The sequence below is a fragment of the Geotrypetes seraphini genome, chromosome 10 (genome assembly GCF_902459505.1).
Source record: "Geotrypetes seraphini chromosome 10, aGeoSer1.1, whole genome shotgun sequence".
Taxonomy (NCBI): Eukaryota; Metazoa; Chordata; class Amphibia; order Gymnophiona; family Dermophiidae; genus Geotrypetes; species Geotrypetes seraphini.
The window spans coordinates 29744580-29770884 of record NC_047093.1 but is presented as its reverse complement, the minus strand read 5'-3'; the positions used below and the strand labels follow the sequence as shown (position 1 = coordinate 29770884).

Sequence of the window (26305 nt, the reverse complement as noted above, 5' to 3'; positions counted from 1 at the left end):
TTGATGTTCATAGTTACGCTGTCGAAGTAGCATCGGGACATTTAGTGATCTGGGCCACGGTCAAAACCTCTACCGCGGCTTAGTAAAAGAAGGCCTACATCTTTTGAGAGAAGAGGGCTGGTTTCAGTGGTTGCTTTAAATTGGAAGTAGATATGAGGGTCATTTCATAAATAATGCACAGGTTTTTTAAAAATTTACATGTTTTATTTTTTTTCCAAGTATTTCTTTACAGTCCTTCATATAGTCCTCCCTGCTTTGCAATGACCGAGTCCCAACGTCTGGGAAGCTTCATTATTCCATCCAAGACACCGTTTTTTGTTCATTTGCCAAATGGCTCGGGTACCGGCAGAAGAAAGTTCTTCCAGAGATGCAAAACGATGTCCACGCATAGGTTGTTTCAACTTTGGAAAAAGGTCGAAGTCTGGTGGACTCATGTCTGGACTGTAGGGAGCACGAGGTAACATCTCCCAGCCGTATTCATGTAGGCTTTCAATGACATTCCCTATATGTGGGCGAACGTTGTCATAAAGAATGAGTGGCCCAGCCATGAGCAACTGAGGTCGGGTTTTGTGCATTTTTCTGCGCATTTTTTTTTTGCGAAAACTCACGATAATACACTGCTGTGATATTTCTTCCAGATGGAACTTTGTGATGATGATGCCTTCATGATCATAAGCTCGTCAAAGTTTTTTGGCCGTGGGGAATTTGGAGCTCTGCACTTGTCATTGAAAAATTACACAAATACGACTGGGAGGTGTTACCTTATGCTCCTTACAATACAGACATATGTCCACCAGACTTCGACCTTTTTCCAAAGTTGAAACAACCTATGCATGTCCATCGTTTTGCATCTCTGGAAGAGCTTTTCTCCGTCGATACCCGAGCCATTCGGCAACTGAACAAAAATGGTGTCATGGATGGAATAATGAAGCTTCCCGGACTTTGGGACTCTGTTATTGCAAAGCAAGGAGACTATATTGAAGGATTGTAAAGAAATATAGTGATACCTTGGAATCTGAAAATCCGTTCCAGAACCCCATTCGAGTTCCAAAACGTTCGAGTTCCAAGACAATTTTTCCCATTGAAAATAATAGAAACTGGATTAATCCATTCCTGGGTTCCACAAACTCAAATTTTAACAGGAAATACACTGGATTTTAAGGTAAAATATTAACAAATATTCCAAAGCAGAGTTCGGATTCTGGGGCACAAACACACACATACAATGTGCAGGGTGTTCGGATTCCAAAGCAGAGTTCGGATTCCAAGACAAAATTTATTAAAAAAAGAAAAGTTCGGATTCCAAATCGTTCGAGTTCTGGGGAGTTCAGATTCAGATGTATCACTGTACTTGGAAAAAAAAAACAAACAACACATATAAATTAACAAAAAATGAGGATGTTCCTGGATCCAAGATGGCGACGGTATAGGGACGCTGTGCGAAAGCTCCCGATAGTTTATTCAAACTGGACATTTTTTCTGTAATATAAATACGATTTCCTACCTCCGAGATGCCCAAATGGAGAGGGAGAAGCACCGCTGGGGCCTCGCGGCGCCCCGAGACCTCCGTGTTAGGCAACATTGAAGAATATTTATCCGGCGCATGCAGGGAACATCGGCAGGATCAGGGCTACCCCCGCTGGAGTACGCTGCAGGAGAACGGCGCGCAGCAGTCCTCCTTGGGGGCTTGAAACCACCTTTAGCCCTGATAATCGAGCACCTCCCCCGCATCCACAAACGGCTAGTTCCCGAGGGAGGGGGAACTTCCGGGAATCGGAGTGTCTCCTCCTCTGGAGGCAGTGGAGATCAGTCCGGGGGACAGAGATTCGGTTTCCCAGATTTCTCCAGGAAACCTGAATAAGGAATTCGAGGTTATAACAACTGCGGGAGATGGATTAGCCCAGTCTGGACAGACATTGGAAGACTTGCCAGTGGGTGAGCATAAGACTTTACATTTTCAATTTCCTCAGTTAATTAAACCCCAGGAGGTAACATTGGACGCCCTGTGGGACCTGGTAGTTACTATTCCTAAAAGTATAGCATCCCAACTAAACCAAGTGGAAGAACGGTTTAAATTGTACGATAAGGACATACTAGAAACACGGAAAATTACCATTGAAAATAAATTACAGATAGAAAATCAAAAACAGAAACAGAATATTAACTCCCAAAAAGTAATACAGGAGGCTTTAATCAAAGATAATACAAACTTAAGAAGGAAACTTGAGTCTCTTGAAAATTCTACAAGAAGTAATAATCTTAGATTAATTAATTTTCCTAAGATTATAACGGTAACTCCTAGAGAAATGATTACTCGCTATCTGACGGAAATATTGGGAATTTCTGAATCTTCTATACCACCCCTTACTCAGGTGTATTACCTTCCTGTTAAAGATATTAAAGAAGTAAATCAAGAGCCTTTGGATGTTACAGCTTTATTAGAATCCTCAGATAGGGAAGTAGCCACACCGGCAACTTTGCTTCTTTCAGTAGCTCTTACAATGGATAAAATATGGTTACTGAAATTATACTTTAAAAATAAACATAAAGAATTTTTGGGACTGAAAGTTCAAATGTTTCCTGATTTGGCCAGAGAAAGCTCAAGATGGATAAAGATAGAGATAGACGACTGTTAGCACAGTTCTACCTATAATTGTTTTTCTTCTTTAATTGACTACTTAAATTCCGTTTATTTTTAATCTTGGATCCAAAATAGAGGACTTGAGTGAGATTAAAGATACAATTATTTCTTGTTTTATATTATGTTTGAAAAATTTTTTGCTTCTTGAATTTTGCTTTTCTGTACAAGTTTATACTTGATTGTTATATTGAAAACTTATAAAAAAAAAAAAAATAGCATGCATTATTTATAAAATGACCCTCGTATATTAAATATATCCTGCATGTAGGTGAATATGGTTTGCTGAGTAAATATTTGCTTTGAAAATCAGATATTCAGGCTGGTCCCAGTATCTCATATCCAGATGTGACCTCAGAATGGATAGACGAGGGTTACCTCTTTATAGCAACTTTCATCCAGCTCTGAACTGTAGCTAAAACCCCACCGATTAGGTTGCACATACATGTGAGAATGTCTATAGATCAGGGGAATATGCTATTATTGTTTGCTGGTATCTTGGACTGGCTAACGATGCAGATAATCATGGAAAGAGATGCAGAACATCTCCGGCTTCTTCCCTAAGCATGACCCTCAAATCAAAGCAGTCACATGTCTACAACTCATCACAGCATATTTGAAATTGATCACACTTCCAAAAGACATGTCTCAATAGATTGAAATGTTGAACAGAAGCACAGATCTCTAATTATATTGCATTAAAGATTGAAAATCAAAAAACCAGATACCAAACATTACAGTGGACTCAGATTTTCCCACTTATCCCATCCCGCCGCATTTACAGTTCCACATACCTGAACAAGCCCCAACTTTAATGGCCTTAGATGCATGACAAAAGCACAAATTTATAAATATACCGGTTGCCATGTCCCAGAGATTTGCAAGTCAGATGCCCTATGCTCAGAAGAAAAGAAGCAAAAACTAGAGGAGCTTCAGACTTACTAACCCGTTGAATAGCTAGGCGTGATGGGAAATCCTGCAAAAGAGCAATGAGACACGTTAAAATGCTCCCAAGTGAGAAGGTGCCAGGGCGTGTACAATATTTTAGATTATTTCAACCAAACAAATGGACATAAGTGATGAGGGTGAGATGATCTTCCAGTCATTAATCCCCCCTTTTATACAATCGTGCTGGCGGCTGCCACACATCAACGGCACCAAAACTCATTAATTCCTAATGGGTTGCCATGGTAATCGGCTTTGTAAAATAAGGCCAAAGGTAGATGGATGAAGAAGGAAACCAGAGATTAGGAAATCCCAGAGGTTACTGGCATGAAAGGGTGACCATATGTAAGAGTTCTCTGAAGGCAGTAGCATAGTAAAGAGGGGGTAGGGGGGTGGTCTGCTCTGGGCACTATGTTGGTGGGGGTGCTGGATCCCATCCTGCTCTCTGCCCCCCCCCCCCAATACCACGCACACCCCTTCTCTTCCCCCGTGCCTCTTTAACATTTGCAGCACGAGCTGTGTCGGCTCTTCCTCTGACTTCACTTCCTGGACCTGCACCTAAGAAATGATGTCAGAGGAAGAGCCGACACTGGCACGAGTGGCAGGTTGTGGTTGCTGCTTGCGCCGTGAACGTTTAAGAGGTACGGGGGGAAGGGAAGAGGGGTGCATGTGCGCGGAAGTAGGTGGCAAGGAAGGAACGGATGGAGTGGGGATGGGAGGTGCAGAAGAGGGCAGGGGAAGGGCACCACCGCCCCACTGTCTGAATGTCTGGTTAAACCCCTTCCTTTCACTTAGGAGTCTGCTGTGCTTGTCCCATGCCTTCTTGAATTTAGATACAGTTCCGGAAGATTGTTCCAAGCACCCATCACCCTTTCCATAACAAAATATTTCTTTGTATTATTCTTGAGTCTGCCCCCTTTCACCTTCATCCTGTGCCCTCTTATGTCAGAAATTTCTTTTCATTGAAAGAGACTTGCCTCCTGTGCATTTATGCCATGGAGGTATTTAAATGTCTCTATCATATCTCTCCTTATGCTTGATGACAAAAATCCCTTTAGTAGTCGCCCTTTGGAACAACTCCATCCTGTTTATATCTTTTTGAAGGTGTGGTCTCCAGAACTGTATACAGTACATGAGGTCTCACTGGAGACTTATACAGTGGTATTATCACTACGGCTGTACTGAATATTCATATTCGATTCAGCCACGAATAGTGTACCAAATACACTATTTCTATTTGGCTGAATAGTGATTCAACCTCAAATACGAATAATTCAGGCTCTATTGTGCTAAATCCTACTGAAATAAACACTTGATCTCTGATTTCACATTGTTTCTTTTATTATTTGTTATGCTAAAGCTCAATGCCCATTATTCGTATTTGTATTTGGCCGAATAATATTTTTCATTAATCATTATCAGCCGAATAGTAAAATATGCTATTTGGAACAGCTTTAATTATCACCTCTCCTTTTCCCTGCTGGCCATTCTCCTCCCTATGCGCCCAAACATCCTTCTGGCTTTTACTGTTAACTTTTCTACGTTTGGCCACCTTAATATCATCAGATGTGATCTCCCCCACTCTGTTTTTGTGCATAGAGGTATTTCACCCCTTATACTCTACTGTTCCCTTGTTTTTTGTTGTCCAAATGCATGTTTTAGCATTAAGTCTTGAGCTTCCAAATTCTAGACCTTTTTCACCCTCATCATGTTATCCACACTTTTCCAGGTTGTCTGCTATGTTAGTACACAGACAATGGTGTTAGTGTTAGATATTTACGGCTGTTCACGAGGGCACTCCTTTAGAGCTGATGCAGTGGACAGAACAGTACTGTCTGTCTTGGGAATTACGTTCAATTCAGCAAGACCTGTTGGAATATCCAATGGTGAAACCGACCCTAGAAAGAATGCATCTATTCAGGGTTTCCACAGTGATGTTTAGTTGAAGAATATACTTCATTTAGGAATTAGTCTTTAGGGCATTTATTAATGTACACTTCCCACTCCCTATTCATGGTTTTGGTGTTCGTGGTTTCTAGTATTTGTAATTATTTTCCCAACCCCCTCCACCTGCCCTAGAGAATCGCACGGAGGCAGCCTGCATCGACCAGAACCGGCCCCGGGACTTGGATTGGAGGAGGAGGAGGAGGCGATTGAAGGAGGAGGGGAAGATTGGAGGATTAGAGGAGGCGATTGGAGGCGACCAGCCATCCCAGGAGCACGGGACCTTACCTGGTGGTCTAGCAGTGACGCGGGGCAGAAGCAATTTTCCTACACTCCCTGCCCCCATTGTAGTTCTGTGAGACCACAGGAAACTCACAGCACCAGCTCTACATGGGGCAGGAGTGTAGGAAGATCGCTCCTGCCCCACGTCACTGCTAGACCACCAGATAAGGTCCAGGGGAGGGTCAGAGTCAGCGCAAAAGTTATTCGTGAATTTTCCTTATTTGCGGGGCCGGCTCTGCCCCCAACCCCCAGAAATACGGAGGGGGGGGAGTGTACTGAAAGAAAGTGAAGACAACTATTTATTACAGTAGGATAGTAGTGGCACAGTGGATAAAGCTATTAGCCTCCGCACCCTGAGATTGTGGGTTCAAATCCCATGCTGCTCCTTGTGATCCTGGGCAAGTCATTTAGTCCCACCATTGCCCCAGGTACATTAGATAGATTGTGAGCCCACCAGGACAGACAGGGAAAAAATTCATGTAAACCATTCTGAGCTCCCTTAGGAGAATGGTATAGAAAATTGAATAAATAGTGTGAAAGCTTCAGCCTCTGATAGAGCTGGTATTGTGATGTCATAATGCCTCATTCCACCAATACCTAAGAGACAACCTCATCAGTGATGTCACAATGGCTTGACTGTCTATTACTTGGCTCACTTTTGCTACATTTTGATTTCTAGAGTGGCACAGTGGTTAAAGCTTCAGCCTCAGTATTCTGAGGTTGTGACCCTGGGCAAGTCACTTAATCCCTCCATTGCCCCAGGTACATTAGATAGATTGTGAGCCCACCAGGACAGACAGGGAAAAAATGCTTGAGTACACGAATAAATTCATGTAAACCGTTCTGAGCTTCCCTGGGAGAACGGTATAGAATATTAAATAAATAAATACATAAAATTATGTTCATTGTTTTGTTTTGTGTTATGAATGTTGTATTTATTATTGAAAAGCTGTGTTTGCTGTAGTTTGTTTAGCATGGACAGAATAGGCAAATTATAAATAAATCACTGAAAACAAAATATGTAGACAATAGATCCAAGAGCTGGGGGTTTGGACAGTCCAAAACTCTCTATGTTGGACTACAAAATTGTTCAGACCTCCTTTTCATTCTAATTTGGCATCAAGCCATTCTTGAGCCATCTTGAGCAAAGCCTGGGGACAGTTCTCTAGGTCTTCTTCACCGCCCCTGAAGACTAACCAAACTCCTTTTCCCTTTTTCCCCCATATTGATGTATACCAATCTCCCTTTAAACCCCATACTGACCTGCTGGAGAGAAGGCTCCCTGATAAGTTGGCCCAATCTTCCCACCTCCTTTCATCCTGGCATTCAGCATGCCAAGTTCTTTCCAGTCCCTATAAATAAAACACATTATAGCATCAACAGGGATATCAGCTCAGCTGGCCAAATCATTAAAACTAAACTAAACTTTGAGAGAGAGGAATAGAGATAAAAAAAGAGAGGGAAGAGAGAGAGAGAGAAAAAGAGAGAGGAAGAGAGAGAGAAAAAAAGAGAGAGAGGTAAGAGAAACTAAACTAAACTAAACCTTAAGTTGGTATAGCGCATCATCTCCATAAAGATAGAGCTCGACACGGTTTACAGGTAATTCGATAAATGAGGGAAGAACATAATAAGAAATTAGAGGTTATGAAGAAGATAGCTAACATTACATTTTTAATAGATAACTTTATGTTTAGGAGAAAAGCCAGATTTTCAGATGCTTTCGGAATAATTGGAATGAGCCTAGGTTCTGCAGCGGGGCAGGGAGGTTGTTCCAAAGCTCAGTGAATTTGAAGAAAAGGGATTTCCCTAATTTACCTGCATACATGATGCCTTTAATGAGAAAGAGAGAAAAAAGAAGAGAGGGAAAAAAGAAGAGAGAGAGAGAGGAAGAGAGAGAGAAAAAAAGAGAGAGGAAGAGAGAGAGAGAGAGAGAAATAAACAGAGAGAAAAAAGAGAAAGAGAGAGGAATAGAGAGAATAAAAGAGAGGAAGAGAGAGAGAAAAAAAGAGGAGAGAGAAGAGAAACTAAACTAAACTAAACCTTAAGTTGGTATACCGCATCATCTCCATAAAGATAGAGCTCGGCACGGTTTTACAGGTAATTCAATAAATGAGGGAAGGACATAATAAGAAATTAGAGGTTATGAAGAGGATAGCTAGCTTTACATATTTAAATAGATAGCTTTATGTTTTGGAGAAAAAGCCAGGTTTTCAGATGCTTTCGGAATAATTGGAATGAGCCTAAGATCTGCAGCGGGGCAGGGAGGTTGTTCCAAAGCTCAGTGAATTTGAAGAAAAGGGATTTCCCTAATTTACCTGCATACATGATGCCTTTTAATGAGAATGAGAAAGAGAGAAAACAAAGAAGAGAGAGGGAAAAAAAGAAGAGAGAGGAAGAGAAAGACAAAAAAAAAGGAGAGAGAGAGTAATAGAGAGAAAGAAAAAAGAGAGGGAATAGAGAGAGAGAAAAAAAGAGAGAGGGGGAGAGAGATAAAAAGAAGAGAGGAAGAGAAACTAAACTAAACCTTAAGTTTGTATAGCGCATCATCTCCATAAAGATAGAGTTCAGGCACGGTTTACAGGTAATTCAATAAATGAGGAAAGGACATAATAAGAATTAGAGGTTATGAAGAGGATAGCTAGCTTTACATTTTAAATAGATAGCTTTATGTTTTGGAGAAAAGCAAGGTTTTCAGATGCTTTCAGAATAATTGGAATGAGCCTAGGTTCTGCAGCGGGGCAGGGAGGTTGTTCCAAAGCTCAGTGAATTTGAAGAAAAGGGATTTCCCTAATTTACCTGCATACATGACGCCTTTTAACGAGGGGAAAGATAGTTTGAGTTTTGTGGGCGGATTTGGTAGTGTCAGGTCTCGAAGAATTCCAGGATAGTGGGATTAGGGGAGGAAGAATGCCAGGTAGGATCTTGAAAATTAGGCAGGTACATTTAAAGTGAATCCTAGAAATCACCGGAAGCCAGTGAAGTTTTGACAGAAGCAGGGAAACATGATCGAATTTGCTTTTTGCGAAGATCAACCTAGCCGCAGTGTTTTGGATTCGCTGAAGTCTTTGAAGATTTTTATTGGTTAGACTTAGATAGATGGAGTTACAATAGGCCAGTCTGGAAAGAATGATTGATTGTACAAGGACAGCAAAATGTTGTTGGCAGAAGCAGGATCTCACTTTCCTCAACATGTGAAGACTAAAAAAACATTTTTTTACCAGAGAGTTGAGATGATCATAAATGAAGTGTAGAGTCAATAATGATGCCCAAAACTTTGCTTGAGAATTCGATCTGCAGTGTGGGACCAGAAGGTAGTGGAATGAGCGTGGGTAACTGATCTAATTTTGGGCCAAGCCAGAGTAGTTTTGTTTTGGACTCATTCAGCTTCATTTGTACAGAGAGGGCCCATTAGGGATCATCTTATTTATACCAGAGTATATCTGGCTTGCTTAGATAGGAGGATAGCAGAAAACTTTAAGACAGCAGTTTCCAGACTTGTTCTAGGGGACCACCTGTCAGTTGGGGGTTTAAGGATATTCATAATTATTAGGCAAGAGATTGATTTGTATGCAGTGGAGAGAGTGGCTGGAGAGGTCCCTGAAGACAGGCTTGGAAACTACCACTCTAAGGTCCCCTTTTATCAAGCCGCGTTAGGGTTTTTTTAAATCGTTGGCTACGGCGGTAAAAGATTCGACGCTCATAGAATTCTATGAGTGTCGGAGCTTTTACCGCAGCAGCTGGTGATAAAAATCCCTAATGCGGTTTGAAAAAAGGGGGGGGGGGCCTAAATAAAGAATGGAAAGACAGACAAAACATTTATAGATATGTTTTGCTTTGAAGGGCGTATAAGCTCTGAAAACTAGTCAAGCGATATGTCAAATGAATCCAACTATAAAGGCATTGCCCTATATCATTTTTTGTTTGTTGAATTATCTCCTTGATTTGAAGAAGACTAACATGACAACTAATGCCACTATTACTCATTTCTGTAGTGCAACTAGATGTGTACAGCACTATAAAGAAACACATAAGAGACAGTTGATTTCCATTCAACAGAGCTTACGATCCATTCAAGACAAATTCAAGGCAACCTCATTACTTTGTCCATAGAAAGACAATTCAATGCTAGGGTCAATTCCATGAAGAAACAAAAAACAATGTGGAGAAATGATGTTCTTGAGATGGACTTTATTAATATTAAAATAATATTAAAACTTGGCAAACCACATAAAAAACCTCTAGGACACAGTCCGCTGAAAAGCTTTGGACCCTGAACCCAACACGGTCCGTGTTTCAACAGAATGTCTTCTTTAGGGGTCCCTATGAAATCCTATGGTACAGATACGTGGATAAAAATGCCAGTCGGAAATAAACTGATCTGTAAAAGCTGTGTGCAAGACAGGGGCTCAAAAAGTGGTCCAAAGCTCCCCACTTAACCATCTCATAAATTGATGACATTTTTTTCCAGGACCTCTAATGAAGATATCCAAAGTTTTGGGGCATTGTCTTGACTAGGTCCAGAGTTAGGGGCCCCTTTATTTGGGCCACTGTTTTTGTATCAGTGGAAGATGTTGAGTGGAGACCCTCCTTGAAACTGAACAAATTGCAGCTCTACACTCTTGAGGAACGTAGGAAGAGGGGAGACATGATCGAAACATTTAAGTACCTCACGGGACGTGTCGAAGTGGAAGATGATATTTTCTTTCTCAAGGGACCCTCGGGCCACAAGAGGGCACCCCGCTCAAACTCAGGGGCGGAAAATTTCATGGCGACACCAGAAAGTATTTCTTCACAGAGAGAGTGGTTGATCATTGGAACAAGCTTCCAGTGCAGGTGATCGAGGCAGACAGGCGTGCCAGACTTTAAGAATAAATGGGATACCCATGTGGGATCCCTACGAGGGTCAAGATAAGGAAATTGGGTCATTAGGGCATAGACAGGGGGTGGGTAAGCAGAGAGGGCAGACTTGATGGGCTGTAGCCCTTTTCTGCCGTCATCTTCTATGTTTCTATGACATGGAAATTACCCTATAGCTTGGTAGGTATACTGCTAAATTTTATACAACTCATAGGGAAGGGAAGAAATAGAGAGATGCAGTGGTTGGTGACCTCCACAGTAAAGATATTTTCTACCATAATAACTTATACAGTAGTAGTAAGTGATATTCCTGTCTGTACATTGAAGTCAATAGGGTAAGTGCCAACATACTCGAAAGGAGGGCTATAAGTCATGTAAAAAATTTAAAGCAAGGCAGATAAGTGGGAAGATTTATACAAAATTAGGCAGGCAAGCAAGGTGATGGGTAGGCAGAAAGACAATGACATTGCTGAACTTACCTCATGCCCAGAAGAGAGTACTGGCTCAAAGAGATCATCTATATACTTATTGCTTGAAGGACCTGGGAACCTTTGTCCTATGGAGAGATAAGAAAAAACTTCTACCCTCTGTGCACCTTGATCACGGATTCATTCTGCACAGTACAATAGTATTTTAAAGTCAATGTTCCTAACTTTGAAAGATAAACTCCAAAATTGGCATCTTGGAAATAAGCCTGGAGTTGGAGTTCCTAAATTTGTGCCTAAGAAGAGGCTCAGAACAGGACTTGTTTTAGGATCTGGAAAAATGTTAGAAGCTTAGTACTGATTTTCAGCACTAGGCACCTAAAAGACTCATAAATATTATGAAATAAATGGCAGTCTTAGTAAACCCAACTTTCACGATGCTAGATTCAACTGAAACCACTTCACTCAGATGCTTTTGGATGCGAGTTTTCATTGAATTAGATTGCTACATTAGCTTATTTTTTTTTTGTCTAATTGTTGAGTGGACAACCTGAGGACTCCTGATGCAGGCTATGAGCCGAAACACAGTGGTCCATGTCGGATCCGTTTTTCTTGTCCCCTTCCTATTGGTGACACTAAAAGCTCTAACGTGAAAAAGTTTCTGGCCTTCTCTGGCTCCTTTGTTTATCACTTTTAAAAAAGGACCATCACTTGTCAAAAAAAGACTAAGGTCAATATTCAGCTGCTCTTATTGGTTAGAAACAACTCTACCCAAATAAGTCCAGCCGACTAGGTCCATGCCCAGATTTTCACTGACATTTTCTGGATAATGCTGATGAATATCCAGTCAGACAGTGCTGTCAGTTTGAAAGTGGCCCCCACAATATTAGGTGGTAGGGGTTAAGTGAAAGGCGTACTGACAAACGCCAGGTCCCAGGTTCAGTTCCTTCACAGAAGTTTCATTAGGGATAGAATCAAATAAGAAGCACAGCCAGGGGTGATTATATAAAGAATATATTATAGAAATAGTCTTACAGAAAAGTAATATTTATAAGCATTACAATTAAGCAGAGAGCATTACACTTAAGCAGAGAGCAAGCAGTCTCACTGCCTTACAGAGGTCAGAGACAGAGAGGGACATAGCTTGCAGTTCTAGGAAGCTTCGTGTTCCATAGATAAAGGGAAGGATAGACAGAGAGAGGGAGAGCAAGACAGAACCAGAGTGCCAAGCAAAGAGCCAAGAGGTAGTTAGATAGAAAGAGAGAGAGGTAACTTGATAGAGCAGAGAGCAGGCTTTTATACCTTGGAATCTTATTCTGAATAGAGAAAATATTGTATCTCCCAGTATCTTTCTGTTTAGAACTTGCAAACTGTTTGAGACAATGGTCAATTTAATAGACAAAGGAGGGTGAGAAAACCTGCAAGCATGGTGATGGGATTAAGTCTCTGGCTTGATCTGTGCACCATTGTCCTAAGCACCCTCTTAATCAGACATTAACACCTTTTAGCTAGCCATGATTCAATCAGGGCTACTTGAAACTTAAAATATATCAATCAGGGCTACTTAAAACAGTTTCCCTGCACTAAGGGTCTATCTGCCTTCCCATGCCAGGGTCAGATTGATATAATCTCCCAGAGGCCTCTAGGCTGACATCTGCCAGTGCCATTTGGGTCATACCAGAGCAGTTCAGGTTCAGAGCTGAGATTTACTGACTCTATTGAGTCCACTATTGAGTCTCTTAGTCTGTACTCTGATAAATTGTACCGAAACTCATCTAACTTGTACTAAACTAAACTACTCATACCAAACTAAACGACTGATACTAAACTAAACTACATATACTTAAACTCTTCTCTTAATTTACTGTATACTCCCTGTATTTAACCACTTCGCAGTCCTGTATGTCCAAACATTTAACCTATAGAACATGTTATTTGTCTAATTACTCTCCATTGTGTATGTTTATCTGTAGACCGTTCTGAGCTACTGGGAGAACGGGATAAAAATCTAAATAAATAAATAAATAAAATAAAATAAACTAGCCAGGTAACTGCTCAGATAAAGTTAGGACAGGAAAAAGACCATCCTAACTTATCTAGTTACTGCTCCAGATACCAGTTTGAAAATCGTCGGGCACTAGCTAAGTAACACCAGCCAATTCCACACCTGATATTCAGTGCTGTCAGATTGCTTCCTCTGAATATTTGGGCACAAAACATTGACCGCCTTGAGCTAAAAGTCAGAAAGAAAAAGAGGACTAATTCCAATAATTTCTTAGACGGTTTTTCTTTTATATAGAGGGGCATTTTCGATATGATGTCCAAATTCAATTTTAAATATCAAAATCAAAGTACACATATCCACATAAAGCAATGCAGATCATAATATTTTATTTTAGCAGGACCGTCGGAGATAATGTTCTCTGGGAACCATCAACGAGAAGCAATATTCACCACATATCTTCCAATAGTCCATATTTTTTTCTAAATTTTCTCTTACTTGTAATGCTTTCAAGATTTCAAATACATTTCTAGTTTCAAATACTTTTTAGTGTTCAAATCATTTTCAAAAAAACAGGCTTATCGGCATTTGCAACAGGTGAGTGGAAACTGCCGACATGAATTCATGTTTCGCCCAAACAGGCTGCTTCAAGGCAAAGTTCCCCCTGTGGTATAGTAACTCTCCAAATTCTCTCACATTTCAATCATGGCTGCGGCGTCTTTTAAAGAAACTACTCCAGAATTAAAACAAAGACTCATTCTCTGTGGACTTCACAATTCTAGATTTGACTCTACTGTTGTTTTCACATCCCCCCACCTCCACACAAAATAAACTTCAGAATCAATTACTCCAGCATTCATTTCTGAATTAGTTAATCTGGCTTTATTCTCAATTCTGCACACACTATCTTCTTCTTAGTTGCCATCGACTGATAGGCCAGAGCACAGTACAGGGGTTCAAGGAACGTTTGGATAGGTTCCGGAGGATAAGGGGATTGAAGGGTACAGATAGAAACTAGAGGTAGGTTATAGAAGTGGTCAGAAACCACTTCACAGGTCACAGACCTGATGGGCCCGCCGCGGGAGCGGACCGCTGGGGCGCAATGGACCTCTGGTCTGACCCAGTGGAGGCAACTTCTTATGTTCTTATGTTCTTATGTCCTAGTGACTTGATGAATTACAAATCTAAAAAGGAATTGTTTTTGTGCTAATCTGGTAAGGTCCTCCAGCGTCATCCCAATGGTTGTTTTCAATGTGTCCAGCAATCTGATTGCAGGTCGCCCTCTTCACCTGGTTCCTTCGATCTTTCCAAACATGATGTCCTTCTCCAATGATCTTTCTCTTCTGATGGTGTGACCAAAATAAGACAGTCATAACTTCATCATTTGAGCTTCGAGTGACATAGCTGGTTTGATCTCTTCCAGAATTGATTTGTTAGTTCTTCTGGTAGGTCCATGGCATGCCTAAAATCATTCTCCAACATCAAAGCTCAAATGTGTCAGTCTTCGGTCTTGTTTCCTGTTCAACTTTCGCATCCGTAATTGACCACTGAGAAAATGAGTGTCTGGATAAGTCTGATCTTATAGTCTAAGTTTAAATCCAAGAGTACCCGTAGTTCTATTTTCTATTTGTGTTCAGAATTATCCTCAGTATTAATTTCTAAAGCTCCATTCACATTAACTAATCCAGAAGTGAAAAAAATGACCTCTTGGTGACATGTAATTATTCCAGGATAAATTGGAACTCAATGTAAGATTCTCCTTCATTGTAAACTTAAGCAGCAGTGAGATCCAGCTTGACTTAGTACTGGGTTAGAAGTGATGTGAAATGATACCAAGTTCCATTTGAATACATTGTATCCTATTGCTATTAGAGCAATTATATAAGGATGATACGACCTCTCAAGATAGATTTGTGAGCCCAGGACCCTTGCCTGCTGCCCTTGGGCCAAAATATTTACCCACACCTGTTCTAGAATCATGTGATAATATAATGTTAACCCGGTGTATCGCAAACTGTGTGCCCCGGCACACCAGTGTGCCTCCTGAGATTTCTGGTGTGCCACGACACACTGGCGAGAAGGAGAGTCGTCCACGCTGGTTGCCTGCCTACAGGTGAGAGCCACGTTCTGTAGGAAGTCAGCCGGCGCCAACTGACTCTCCTGGCCGGTGTCTCTCTTTGCACCTCCTGGATCCCTGTAACGGCAGGGGTCGTGGCCAGACGGGCCTCCGCACATGTGTGGACGTTGATGCGATGACATCACGCATGCACATGACATCATCACGTCGACTTCCAGGTGCCTTCTGGCCAGGGCACTGGATTTAGTGTGCCGTCGTCAGAGACACTGTGGTAACCAAAAGTGATTTTCTGCTTCTAAACTGAATAGATCACGGAGAAAATTTTTGGTGGGCGAGCTTATGTTTAACTTTATAAATATGAGAAAATGAATGCTGGACATGCTGGGGGCATAATAAGATATTCAAATTAGTTTGGGGTCCATTGACGTCTTTTATAGATTTGCTATAGTTATCCTTTATCTTTATTTTCTGTTGTTTCTTCACCACACACATCCGGGGAGGGGGTAGCGGGGGGGGGGGGGTATATCTTTTGTTTTGGTATTATTCCTGATGGTAATGATGGATGGGGGAAGGAATTTTTATCTTTTGTATAGATACTGATTGATTATAAGTGCTTGGTTGATTATCATTATTTGTATATAAAATTGTATTGCACCTTTTGTTGGCATTAAAAAACTAAATAAAGTTCAAAATAATAAAAAAAAACAGGAATCTTTCAGTTTCTCGGACATCTCCTCCAATACCCCATCCTTTCTCCTCACGTCTATCTCTGTGCAGTTATACAGGTGAAACGGGAAACATTAGGTCCTTCTCATCACTCTTACCCATAAAATCTCTCCACCTCCATTAAGAAAAGCAGAAAACATATCTTCAGTGGCAGGGCTGGAAGGAGCTGCAAAGGCAGGGGGCAGTGCTGGCGCTTGGATGCCAGGAGCTGCTGGAATCCTATTATTGAGGAAAATGTGCATGAATTACGGCTCAGAGCCTCGTAGAGCACCATGCAAAAGGTGGCTTTTGGAGAAGTACTGCTACTAGATACTCACATATCGAAAGTAGGTGATGGAGGGCTGGCCTCATTCCAATCTGGCATCGTGTGACAGCTGGAGAAATAGTCAAAGGGTGCACAGCCTTCCTCTACCTCTGCCACCAGATCCAACACAAAGTCACAGCCAGTTAAATCATGCCATTTTTCTCCGGTGAGAACAGAGATAGACCATCCCCGAGGGAGCTCCTCTAAGCCCCTAGAGGGGAATGAGGGAAAGGAGTGAATGGAAGAGGTAAAGAAGAAACGGAAGGGGTGGACAGGTAGGAGCATAGAGAATAGGACAATGTGAGAGAGGAAGACAGAAGGGAAGGTGGAAGACGAGAGAGAAGAAAAAGGTAGGAAAGATTTGTATGGGGTCAAAATCAAACCTTTTATAGCAACCCCAGTAAACACAGTCTCATCAAGACATAACAAGTCTTCCCAGTGCACATAGAAATGAGCAGAAAAAAACAAATTATGGTTAATGATCAGCAGGAATCTTCCCAGAAGCAGTTTCAATGGGAACATGCTCCTACACCCTGAAGAATCGTAAAATTGTAGAAAGAGAATGCGTTACCAATCATAGCAGGGACTTTTCCATATTTCCACAAATTAATACAGAATTGAGAGCTGATATACGTCTGCCTTTGTGACAATACCTCCATTCTGATCTTTTGGCCCACTTCTGCATGTAGGGCAGATCTTGCCCTGCTAATCCACATCAAGCAGCCTCAGCAACACAGCTGCTGCCGCCTCCCCCCATGCCCACACCAAAATTCCTGCACGCTAAGACATTCTTGCAAACAAATGCGCATACTGTATATTAATTCTACAAGCATGTGTTTGAGGTTGCATATTAGAGAATAGGGTCTGTTACATATGTAACTTATTTTACTAATTGGCATCAACCAGAGAACGGGCTACTGGGTTTGATGGACCATTGGTCTGACCCAGTAAGGTTATTCTTATGTTCAAAAACTGAGGCTTTTACGCCCTTTGACGTCAATGTTAACCCAGTTCTATTGGGTGTTCCAAACAAATTATTGAGATCTTTACAGGCTGCCTCAGAACTCTGTGGCAAGGTTAATAATAATAATAATAACTTTATTTTATATACCGCAGTACCACAAACAGTTCAGAGCGGTTTTATACAGTGTAAGAGACTGTACATTTACAGCAAAGATACAATGAGAACTGTACATATTCAGTAAAGGTGTTTATACAGCGAAGAACAATGTAGATTTACCATTGCAGGAGACTGTACATATACAGCAGAGATAATATATATATAGTAGAGAGGGCAGTGCGAGAGGCTTATAAAGAACAAAGCAGTGTACAAAACCAATACAGGGTGGTGAATGTCAAGAAGACAACCAGTATCAATTATAGGATGGAGGTATTTGATTATTTGGTGATGGGGGGGGGGGGGGGTTTCAAGAAATTTGTCGTAGAGGAAGGATTGAGAGATTTACTGAAGGATGAGTAGGATGGGGCAGATGAGTTGTGTTGTCCCAACACAACTGGAACTTCTAGATTTGAACATATCACTCCTGTTCTTAAAGAACTACCGTACACTATTGAGTATCGTATTTGTTATAAGTTGTTGATACTTGTTTTCAAAACATTGGCAGATAGGAAATCTCCAGTTCTGTTAGACTCCCTTTGTATTTATCGACCAACACGGAACTTATGTCCCTTGAATAGTAAAACCCTGATGGTCCCATCCGTTCAAAGAATTCACTGCGAGGAATATAGGAAATCTACGTTTCTATGTGCGTGGGATCACAGTTATGGAACCAATTACCTGAACAACATGCGAAGACTTGGTGATGTTGACTGTTTCAAGATTCCGTTCAAAACGTTTTTGTTTATGGGAGGTATAAGGATGCTGATTTTCTAGAATTTTTTTTTAAGTGTTTTGAAGTTTATTAAGTAATTGCTGTTTTAATGTATTTGTTTGTTATAAATTATGTAGGTTTGTTGGAATCCGCCTAGAAATGTTGATAGAGTGGAATATACAATTTTTAAATACATAAATAATCGTCTTTCGTTGGGGTTAAGTGGCATTAATTGACACTAATTTGCAGTTGTGCGTGTAGTTGCCCTTAATCCGTATTCTCCAAAACTGTGCATGCAAACTGGGTGGGTCAGAGGAATGCCCAACACACATGTTGTGTTATAGAGCATTAGCGGTTACGCACCTAATTACCAACAGTTAGGCAGAAGCATTCCTTCACCTCTGGGCACCATCACTTCTGTGTCAATCCTTCCTTGCAGATGTGGGGGCTCCATTGATCCCAATTGATTGGACTTAGCACCAGATTGGTATTTTGCTCAATCTCTAACTTATTTTGTGTATATTATGTCATATTATATTATATTTTTTTATTTATTTCTCTTTCTTTCTCTCTTTCTCTTTCTTTCTTTTTTTTTTTTCTTTCTCTCTCTCTCTCTCTCTTTTTCTTTCTCCTTCTTTCTCTTTCTTTCTTTCTTTCTCTTTGTTTCTTTCTCTCTCTTTCTTTCTCTCTCTCATTCTTTCTTTCTCGCTCTTTCTTTCTCTTTCTTTCTCTCTTTGTTTCTTTCTCTCTCTCTCTTTCTCTTTTTCTTTCTCTCTCTCATTCTTTCTTTCTCATTCTTTCTTTCTCGCTCTTTCTTTCTCTCTGTTTCTTTCTCTTTCTTTCTCTCTCTCTTTTTTCTTTCTCTCTCTCTTTCTTTCTCTTTTTCTTTCTCTCTCATTCTTTCTTTCTCATTCTTTCTTTCTTTCTCGCTCTTTCTTTCTCTCTGTTTCTTTCTCTTTCTTTCTCCTTCTTTCTCTTTCTCTCTCTCTTTGTTTCTTTCTCTCTCTCTCTCTCATTCTTTCTTTCTCCTTCCTTTCTCTTTCTCTCTCTTTTTGTTTGTTTGTTTCTTTCTCTTTCTCTCTTTCTTTATCTTTTTCTTTCTTTCTTTCTGTCTTTCACCATTCTGGGAATTTTGTTATATCTTTTCTATTTTAATAATTGTTTACTTAGGTACTTTAGCTAGGACTGTGAGCCTTCGGGACAGATAGGGACGTTCAAAGTACCTGTATTTTATTGTAAACTGCTTAGCTCTGTAATATGCATAAGTGGGATATCAAATGTTAACAAAACATAAACATTTATACCAGCCATCAAGCCGCGACTACAGTTAAGTTAGGCCCTTACACTATGCATTCTAGTATTCTATAACAGCAATTATGCATTCAATTGCCAATACAGACTTCATGCTTACTTAGTCAACCTTTGGAGAATTACCTCCATAATAACTTACCGTGACTTCATGATCCAAGCTGCAAACTGCTCCCCTGTTGTCCAGGAATCTACTTCAGTTAAGTACTGCTCCTCTAACCAAGGTGCGAAACAGATAAGCCAACCAATTAGCAGATCAGATCACATTTTTAAACACTATCATGACACGCATTATTTACAGTATGCATTTATCTCCAATACTAATATTTTAGCCCGTTACATTAATGGGTGCTAGAATATATGTCTGTCTGTCTGTCTTAATTTTGTCTCTCTCTTCCAGCCGCTGTCTTTCTTTCTGTCTGTCTCTGTCCCTGGCCCCCTTTGTCTGTCTGTGTTTCTGTGTATCTCCCTGCCCCTGTGTCTTTCTTCTTTTCTTTCTGTCTCCCTTCCTCCCGCTGTCTGTCTGTCTGTCTTTCTATCTATCTGTCTCTCTCCCTGCCTCCTATGCAGCAGCATTTCTCTCCCACCACTTCCCTGTGCAGCAGCCAAAGCAGCATTCCCTCCCCCTCCATTTCCCTTCCCTCACACCACTTCCCTGTGCAGCAGCAGTAGCGTTTCCTCTACCCCCCTTTCCCTTCCCGCGGTCTGTCCGGCTCCCTTAGTCCCTTACGGCCCCCCCTTCCCTTCCCGTGGTCCCGACTACGAACCTGGCGATTCCAGCAGCGTGTGCAGCAGTCTTCACACGCTGCTTCGGGTCCTTCTACTGCCCTGATTTACTCTGGCATGTCCCTGATGACATCATCAGAGATGCGGCAGAGCAAATCAGGGCAGTAGAAGGGCCCGAAGCAGCGTGTGAAGACTGCTAAACACGCTGCTGGAATCTCCAGGTTTGTAGTCGGGACCGCGGGAAGGGAAGGGAAGGGGGGCAACAAAGGAGTAAGTGAGCCGTCAGACGTCAGGAAGGGATGGGAGGGTCAGACCGGCGAAAAAACCTTACCGAGTGGGGAGCCGGCAAAGGAGTGTTTTCTGCTGCCGCGAGCATGGGGGTCTGTTAAGCGCGCATGCGCACTCCTGCGGCCACAGACATATGGAACACGCAGATAGGAGTGCGCATGCGCGGCTAGCGTTTTATTATATAGGATGAGTGGGAACTAGGACAGTGAGGTTTGAGCAACTGAGTGCCAGGTTTGGTAGAGTTGAGAGCGATCAATACTGACCATTAAAGGTGAAAACATCCAGCAACATCTTCCCTTTCCTCTCGTTAGCCTTCCACTCCAGCAAGGTGGGAGGGTGGGTCCGACAGGTTTCTGGATTGGTAACAGTCTGCTGCTGTGCCCTTAGGATTTTGTGCTGACAAACAGCCTTGTACCCCTCCGGACCATAGTCTGACACATATCTATTGGACAAGACAAAAAATAGAACCCTAAATGGAGGAGGTACAACAACAAGCTAACAAATGAAAGAACCTCCCTCACCCCAAGAAGTCTGCAAAGATTAGGGAAAAGAGATGAAGTCCAACTCCAAACTAAGCAGAAAATGAAAATAATTCTGTAATTTAATTTAAGAGCATTAACCGGACAAGCCCTCAGTCACACAGCAGCCTCTGGAAACTCCAGGGAAAAGCTGTCGCGAATTTACACCCAGAAAGGTGTTAACTGCGAAACATCCCCGGGCTTGCTCCGGATAATATTTGTGGTGCTTAACTAGTGCAAAATGTGCAATGTGTGAAAAAAACTCAAATGAAAAAAACACACATTATCAAAATAAAGAAGGAATTCATCTCTTACCCCTAAGCTGGGGGCCAAACTGGAAAGTTAGTGTCCAAATCCAACCAAGCTCAAAAATACACAGGCTGTAAGAACTTAGCTTCTCCGTGTGTAATGGAAATGGTGATCCATAAGCAGTAAATGAAGTAAATGTCCAACGGACTCCGTTTCGGGGTGAACCCCCTTCCTCAGGAACCGCACTGCTCGATGACTCTCAGTTCGTGAATGAAGCAGGAAAGAAATGGCCATTTCTTTCCTGCTTCATTCACGAACTTGAGAGTCATCATGCAGTGCGGTTCCTGAGGAAGGGGGTTCACCCCGAAACGGAGTCCGTTGGACATTTACTTCATTTACTGCTTATGGATCACCATTTCCATTACACACGGAGAAGCTAAGTTCTTACAGCCTGTGTATTTTTGAGCTTGGTTGGATTTGGACACTAACTTTCCAGTTTGGCCCCCAGCTTAGGGGTAAGAGATGAATTCCTTCTTTATTTTGATAATGTGTGTTTTTTTCATTTGAGTTTTTTCACACATTGCACATTTTGCACTAGTTAAGCACCACAAATATTATCCGGAGCAAGCCCGGGGATGTTTCACAGTTAACACCTTTCTGGGTGTAAATTCGCGACAGCTTTTCCCTGGAGTTTCCAGAGGCTGCTGTGTGACTGAGGGCTTGTCCGGTTAATGCTCTTAAATTAAATTACAGAATTATTTTCATTTTCTGCTTAGTTTGGAGTTGGACTTCATCTCTTTTCCCTAATCTTTGCAGACTTCTTGGGTGAGGGAGGTTCTTTCATTTGTTAACATATCTATTGGAACAGAATCAAATGGAGAGGCGATCTTAAACTGAAGCCATAATTCATGAGCATCAGAGAGACCAGTACAACTTTATAGGATCAGAGAAATCAGAATGTTTCAGAATCAGAGAATGTTCTATCTAGCTGTGTTAATGGTGATGTAGTTACTGGGGTCTGGATGCAGAACTACCTGACAACTCACATTCTCTTCAACTTTAATAAAATTTTTGATCATATCGCAATTGCAAAAAAGTTCACACATATATAATGTGGGAAAGACAGACATTAGAACATAAGAATAGCCTTACTGGGTCAGACCAATGGTTCATCAAGCCCAGTAACCTGTTCTCACAGTGGCCAATCCAGGTCACTAGTACCTGGCCAAAACCCAAGGTGTAGCAACATTCCAATATCTCAGAGTAAGCAAGATTCTGGAACCCCAAATAGTAGCAACATTCCAAGCAGAATCCACAAAGAGTAGCAACATTCCATGCTACCAATAAAGTGCAAGCAGTGGCTTCCTCCATGTCTTTCTCAATAACAGACTATGGACTTTTCCTCCAGGAACTTGTCCAAACCTTTCTTAAAACCACATCCTCTGGCAAAACAATTAAAAACGTTATCCTTTTAATGTACAGAATGCAACAAAATGTCAACATTTTTCACAACGACAATGGCTTCTTCTGGTCAAATATCCACATGGGATTGTGAATCGTCTCCCTTCACTTGAGAGTCAAAGAAACCAAGAGACGATTAATTGTTTAATTGAGGACCAATGATTTGGAGGAAATCACTCTGCAAATCCACCTTCGCGTTTCAAGGCCCCCAAAATTTGGAACTGCCTCCCGACCTGCTTACGTCAGACCTCCTCCTATCTTCAATTTAGGAAGGTGCTAGAAAAGCATCTGTTTTCATTGCAGTCGTGCTATGATTCATAATGTCTACGTTGCTAACCTTGTTAATGTTGTATAAGCCACAATGATTCCCAGCTGACATTTACGGGGCATAAGAAAGAATATGGTATGGTATTCAATTCAGAGAAAGATTCTAAGCATAATAATAAAATACAATATAATACAATACTTATAGTCTGCCATTAAACCTCTCAGCTCTATGTAGATTATAAATTTACTATACTATAACTAGAGACATCCATCAATTACAAAAAAATCATTAAAACCATTCATATATTTCTACCTTATATTTCCCAAATTCAAATCAGTTTAGATATTCTTCATAAAATATCGCCTTGACCATCTTTCTAAATTTCAGAGCGTTCCAATGGAATGCTATTACATATAACAACCGATTGATATTGGAAAGTGGATGCAAACAATTTTCTTCTATTTCACTCCTTTAACGGAGGGATAATTTAACTTTAGACAATTCCTGCAATTATTTATTCAATTTTCTATTCCGTTCTCCCAAGGGAGCTCAAAACGGTTTACATGAATTTTTTCAGGCACTCAAACATTTTCCCCTGTCTGTCCCTATCTAATGTACCTGGGGCAATGGGGGGGGGGATTAATGGGCAAATTCTATAAGAAGCGCCCAAAAGTTAGGCGCCTATATAGGCACCGTTCAGCGCGATTCAAGTAAAATTGGGTGCTGTTTAGTGAATCACGCTGAGCGGCACCTATTTCGGAGGCGCCCATTAAATAGGTCAGCTCTAGCCACACTTAAAAGTTATGCGCTTAGCTGAGCGCTTAAGAGCAGTGATTCTGTAAGAAGGCGCCTAGCACATAGCCACGCCCACGCCTAACATGCATAGCGTCTATTTTTTTTGAAAAGCCGCCTAAATTTTTAGAGGCGCCTTGTTACAGAATCGCGTTTTTCTTGATAGGCGCCTATATTTCAATCAGTGCTGATTAACAAGCTTAATTGGGCTTGTTATTCAATTTAGACTGGCGCCTATCTAGATGGGCGCCTCCGAAATAGGTGCCTAACTTTAGGCGCTGGTTACAGAATTTGGGCCTAAGTGACTTGCCCAGGGTCAGGGTGCTGAGGCTGTAGCTTTAACCACTGCGCCACACACAAACTACCATATTTTCACTCATATACCGTGCACCCGTGTAAAACGCGCACACGGGTATAGCGCGCGGGAAACTGTAATTTATGTAAAGAAATTTTTATATAGGGCGCACACCCGTATACTGCGCATGCCGCCCCGACTCTCTTTTCGCCCGCCCCGACTCTCCTTTCGCCCGCCCCGACTCTCCTCTCGCCCGCCCCGACTCTCCTCTCCCCCTTGAAGTCCTGTCCCCACCATGAAAGCCTGATGTCCCCCCCCCTACGTCCGATTCACCCCCCCCCTGCAGGACCGCTCACACCCCCACCCCGAAGGACCACGCGCACCCCCACAGCCTCCTCCCCCCCCCATCATGGAGAATCTGCCTATCGTTGTCCTGCTGCTTCCTCTGCTGGCGGTCCCGCCCCTTCTCTGAGCCCTGCGTCTGCGCTGCTTCCTCTTTCGGCGGTCCCGCCCTTTCTCTGACGTCAGAGTGGGGGTGCGAGCGGTCCTGCAGGGTGAATCGGACGTCGGGGGGGAACTATGTAAAAAAAAATTTGTACAACGTGCTCACGAATATAACGCGCATGGTTATACTCGGTTTGTAAAATCGTGTATAACGCGCGCGTTATATGCGTGAAAATACGGTACTAAGGGAATCAAATAAGAGAGACAGAAGGGAACCGTAGGATTAAAAGAGAGCGAGGGAGGCGATCTTGAATATTAGAGAGACCTGGCAATTAGGAATTTATCTAGCTGCTAAGCCAGGGGTAGGGAACTCCGGTCCTCGAGAGCCATAGTCCAGTTGGGTTTTCAGGATTTCCCCAATGAATATGCATTGAAAGCAGTGCATGCAAATAGATCTCATGCATATTCATTGGGGAAATCCTGAAAACCCGACTGGAATACGGCTCTCGAGGACCAGAGTTCCCTACCACTGTGCTAAGCTATCTGATCAGTGGGGTTTAAAAAAGGTTTGGATAAATTCCGATAAAAGTGAAGTTCATAGGTTCATATTGAGGGCAATATTCCAGTTGGGTTTTCAGGATTTCCCCAATGAATATGCATTGAAAGCAGTGCATGTACATAGATCTCATGCATATTCATTGGGGAAATCCTGAAAACCCGACTGGAATACGGCTCTCGAGGACCAGAGTTCCCTACCACTGTGCTAAGCTATCTGATCAGCGGGGTTTAAAAAAGGTTTGGATAAATTCCGATAAAAGTGAAGTCCATAGGTTAATATTGAGGGCAATATTCCAGTTGGGTTTTCAGGATTTCCCCAATGAATATGCATTGAAAGCAGTGCATGCAAATAGATCTCATGCATATTCATTGGGGAAATCCTGAAAACCCGACTGGAATATGGCTCTTGAGGACTGGAGCTCCCTACCCCTGCACTAAACCTTAGTAAAAATGGACCTATGAAAGCTACACATTGCTCTTCCGGTCCACATTGCCTCTAAGCTTACAGATTGTCCCACTCACTGGACAGGAAGCAATAAGATCCCATTCCTTGTGCATTGTTGAAAAAATTCTCTCATTTATATTCATTTTGGATATTCTGAATCTGTGAGAACCATTACTATATAGACCAGGGATCTCAAAGTCCCTCCTTGAGGGCCGCAATCCAGTTGATCCCCAATGAATATGCATTGAAAGCAGTGAATGCACATAGATCTTATGCATATTCATTGGGGAAATCCTGAAAACCCGACTGGATTGCGGCCCTTAAGGAGGGACTTTGAGACCCCTGATATAGACTGTGACCATATAACTCCTTGCCCAAGGGGCTAAATTGAGACCTGGATCTGCCTAGTTGCATACTAGGTGAAGTAGCCCTGGCAAACCCGCTTAGCACATTTCACCCTATAGCCGCTAAACTCTGTGGCATGAAACAAGCAAGCAACGCTGGAAGATACATGTCATGAGCTGTCTTACTTGAGCAGTGGCTTCTCGAGGACAGGCGAGGGGCTGAAGGAGCCGAGGAGCACGGCCATCAGCAGCCAGGCCCGCTGACATTGCTGTTCTGAGGGGTTCTGCAGCGTCTGGCTCACCACCTGGCAGAAGATCTCGTTGCGCAGTCCCAGGCTGGTGATCCCTTGCTGAGCGATATAATTACCCAGAACCACCTCCTGCCAGTCCTGGAGATCAGGGTCCCCTACAAACCGCAGAATCTGGCAAGAAGGAGGAGAAGAAGACGCTGGTATAACAGCCAAATCGTAAAATGATGGGAGGGGAAGAGTCAGGTTAAGGGAATGCGAGCTAGGGGGGTGGTTAGAGGTGCAGGTTTCCATTTAGAGAATGACACGGTGACAAAATTCATCACCGT

The 26305-nt window shown here is 42.0% G+C and overlaps 1 protein-coding gene across 1 annotated transcript in view; it reads right to left on the bottom strand.

Annotated features, from left to right (window-relative positions):
- Window positions 1-26305, bottom strand: part of MYO15B (myosin XVB) — a 117113-nt gene that overhangs the window by 3347 nt on the left and 87461 nt on the right. Inside the window, exons 29-36 of the mRNA XM_033960997.1 lie at window positions 25915-26150; window positions 20618-20796; window positions 19483-19555; window positions 16214-16411; window positions 16012-16115; window positions 11146-11222; window positions 7073-7161; window positions 3585-3614 (exon numbers count right to left, since the gene is read on the bottom strand). Coding sequence (XP_033816888.1) covers window positions 3596-3614; window positions 7073-7161; window positions 11146-11222; window positions 16012-16115; window positions 16214-16411; window positions 19483-19555; window positions 20618-20796; window positions 25915-26150 — 975 coding nt within the window. The 3' untranslated portion in view covers window positions 3585-3595. The remainder of the gene's footprint in view (window positions 1-3584; window positions 3615-7072; window positions 7162-11145; window positions 11223-16011; window positions 16116-16213; window positions 16412-19482; window positions 19556-20617; window positions 20797-25914; window positions 26151-26305) is intronic.